The sequence below is a fragment of the Pipistrellus hanaki genome, assembly GCF_964339955.1.
Source record: "Pipistrellus hanaki genome assembly, chromosome: X".
Lineage (NCBI taxonomy): Eukaryota > Metazoa > Chordata > Mammalia > Chiroptera > Vespertilionidae > Pipistrellus > Pipistrellus hanaki.
The window spans coordinates 23,316,477-23,320,092 of NC_140524.1; the positions used below are offsets into that span (position 1 = coordinate 23,316,477).

Below are 3,616 nucleotides of genomic sequence, written 5' to 3' on the forward strand. Positions count from 1 at the left end.
GGGAGAGAAAAAAGCTGCATTTTTTTCCCTGGAGATGTTTATATGTGCCTTATTAAGGCTAGATTTCAAAGAAAGCAGATTCATTTTTGTATCCCATTGAGTCTGAACAGGCAGCTATAAGAGCCACAGATACATGTTATGCTTATATACATAAACATGATTTTATTGTTAACATCAATGAACACAGATTAAAGAATAGTCACATGCCAAGGACATAATTCTCACAAGATCACAAAAGAGCTACTGATTTGTGTTCATATATGTTCTGGTGGATCATTACAGGTCTGAGTGAAATAATATTAAAAAGATTTTGACGCTTTATTTCCATTTGGACATCTGCAATAACTTCATTAGAAAAAGAAAGCAGATGCTTTGAAGTTGATATATATATACTTTTTTCAGATGTATGGATTCACCAAAAATGAAAATTACATCCCAGTAAATACATTTTAAGAAGTATACAAAGAAAGCACAAGAAACACGGATGTGGCTCAGTGGTTTGCCTAATTAAAGGATTTTTAATTTTTTAAGTTTTAAAAACAATCCCCTGTAAAGCTGTCAAGGGTACTTGATGTTACAGAAGAAAAGTGTTTTCTAAGCAACTCCAGGGCTCTGTTATTCCTCGCTTGCAGGTTCTTCTCAATTCTTAGTTCATTCTTGATGGCATCGAGCTCTCCATGGATCTTTTCCATTTCTAATTCATAATACAATTTTATTTCTTCTTTTAGAAGTTCATTTCCAACTTCAGTCTGATGTTTTAACTTCCTTACAGCTTCTTTTAAATCTCTATTCTCTAGGCTCAACTTGTGGATGACTTCTCTGGCTTGCTGGAGCTCTTCAGTTAAGTTTTTGACATTTGTTGCTTTTTCAGATAGGTCATTTCTTAAAGCTTGAAGTTCCCAGTCTTTCTTCAAAGTTTCTGCCGCTGTTTCTTGAAAATTTAGGGCTTTGGGGGAGACTTCCTTTTTGGCGTTCAAAAGTTCTTTTTCAGCATTTTCAAATTCCTCTTCTATTTTTCTGCATTTCACACTGAGTTCTTCCAGTTCTTCATTCAAGATATTCAGGCTAAAATTTGGAGACTTTCCTTCAGTATATTTCTTCTTGTTGTCTTGTTGCCATAGACTTGGATGTTCCATTGTATTCTGGATGCAGTAGTCTTCTGTGCTATTAAAGCTTTCTTCAGTTGTAACATCCAAATTAGATGATTCACAGGAGACAGAGTTTGTGTCTGCTTCATTCTTTGAAATGTTCATCTTTCTCTCTTTCAAATTTGGTTCTTGTTCTTCTTCATTTGGTTGGGAAATAAATTCTTTCCTCTGAAATTTATTCTCTTCTTGAAACTTTCTACTAGACATGTTGTAAATTCCTTCCATTCTCTTGGCCTTCTCTGAAGTCATTTGTTCAGGAAGAGATTCAGGCTGTAAAACCTCATTTAGAACATCATGAGCACTAAAAGAAGGAGCAAACATATTCTCTTTCCAGTGTTTTCTCCTATCATCCATTTCTTCAAGCACCTCTTCCAATTCCTGGAAAATAATTTTAATCAAAGCACATTATTTACACTGGCAGCTAGTGTAGTGGAAAGAACTAAGCTCATGGTTGAAGGAACCTAAATATTGGAAGACTGGTTCTCCTTATAACTCACGAAGTGGCCTGGGCCTCAGTTCCCTCATTTGTAAACTGAAAGGGCTATATTAGCTAAGTTGTATAGATCCTCCCAGCTTTAAAATTCTCTGATGCTATGAAATATAACCAATAAATCGACACATTTGGCCATTAATTATAGGTAGAGAAAATAATTCTATAAAAGACAACCGTACACATGAAAACAAATTGCTTCAAAAAGAGTAAAAGTGATTAAAAGTTAATAGGCTTAATTTTAAAGTAGGCTAATACCTGTGCTTCCAATTTCCCTGATTTTTCTCCAGTTCTTTAGGGTTGGACTACTGTTTATTCATTCTTTAAAGTTGACTAAAACATCAGGGCTTACTGCAATGTGAGCTGCTTTTGGTAAAGTATATCATTCAGACTTCCTCATGCGTAACTCTGCCAAATGCCCTTCTGCCTTGACCTGTAAATTCCTGCTATTCCAGTCTTGGGCTTTGCTTTTAAGCATGATTGCAAAGTGTACAGAATTCTATCCATTTTGACAGCAATTTCATGATGAGAATCAAATGTCAACAACTGAAAATCTTAATGCCACAAAATGTGTTTTTCTCAAGATATTGACTCCAAGTATAGTTTTTAGGTGAAACCTTAGCATGCTAAATCATAATAAACTTTCTAAATGCATCAAAATTAGAGGATATTTATTTTGTTTCTTTAGTATTCAAAGGGAATCCTTAACATACAACCCTCCTAAAACATGGAAGTATTTAATTGGTTACTACTTCTGAAAGGAGAAAGAAGGAACCAGGCAACACACTGATGGGCCACTGGCATCTGAAGCCAACAAACTAATAACTTAGTTACTGCTAAGAGTCAAAAGGAGGAGGAAGAGGTCAATTCATTCATTTTATACATTAATCTTTTGTAATATATTTGTGGTAACACCAATGAGAAAGATCAAATTATGCCTGCATCTATTTTTCCCATGCACACAAATGTAATTTTATCTTGGTAACAAAAAAATGGCAACTGTTGTATTTATTTTTAAATGAATACTTTTTAATATTATTAAAAATTCTAAATGTTATAGTAGTAAATTATTTAACACATAATTTATATTTATATAATATTTCATATTATTTAAAGATTATAATAGTAGCATTTGTTATTTGTAGAATTTTGGAAAATATAGAAAAGGAATTCCCTCATAATCCCATGGCCCTGAGATAACCACTATTTGATATATTATCTCTAATATTTTCTTTCTGGCAAGAATAGTTTAAATTTTAATAGATGTCCTTGCTACCGACAATGATACTTCATATCTACATGTACTGAACATGCCTGACGCTCAAGCGTAACATCTCCACTGTCAACTCACATGGCTTTGAGGAAAGGGAAAGATGCAAATATTCAGTAAAGGTGTTAAAATGATGAGTTCAAAAGCTGTAAGTCAAGCTATATTAAAGTTTAGTCAATCAAAACACACGTTGGAATAATGGTTGTGAGAGAGAATCCAAGATGGCTGCTCGGGTAGGCAACTAGCCGCAGCCGCACACAACAATTTTAATAAAATACAACTAAAATATAAAATGGACATTACCCAGAACTACAGGAAAGTCGACTGACTGGAAATCCTACAACAAGAAGCAAGGAGAAAACCAGAAGGAAGCACGGAGGAGCTGTAAAAGCCTAAGGTACGGAGACACGCGGCGTGCGGAGAGGACGGAGCCGGAGAGGAGGGAGGCCGAGTGCCTGGCTGGCGTTCCCTAGCGGAAAGGAGAGAAAACTCCGACTGTGCTGGGCCCCCGACTGCTCTGAACCCCAGTTCTGGGCCAGACCCCGGGGACTCAGGCTCAGCCATAGGGAGCTGGGCTGTAAGTCGGAACCCCGGGGTAGCAGAGAAAGGAGGTCCCGGAGGCGCGCACACTGCCCCCAGAGAAGGGACGGTCGGCTGTGCCGCAGGATTGCCCTGACGGGAAGAAGACTGGGGCTCCAGACTGCTGTG

At 36.9% G+C, this 3,616-nt stretch overlaps 1 protein-coding gene across 1 annotated transcript; it reads right to left on the bottom strand.

Annotated features, from left to right (window-relative positions):
• Window positions 1-533: 533 nt before the first annotated feature.
• On the bottom strand, window positions 534-1,502 carry CCDC160 (coiled-coil domain containing 160; the record flags this gene model as incomplete). Its single annotated transcript, XM_084869928.1, has 1 exon — window positions 534-1,502. The coding sequence occupies one exon, from the start codon at window positions 1,500-1,502 to the stop codon at window positions 534-536; it is 969 nt and encodes a 322-aa protein (XP_084726054.1).
• Between the last annotated feature and the right edge of the window lie 2,114 nt (window positions 1,503-3,616).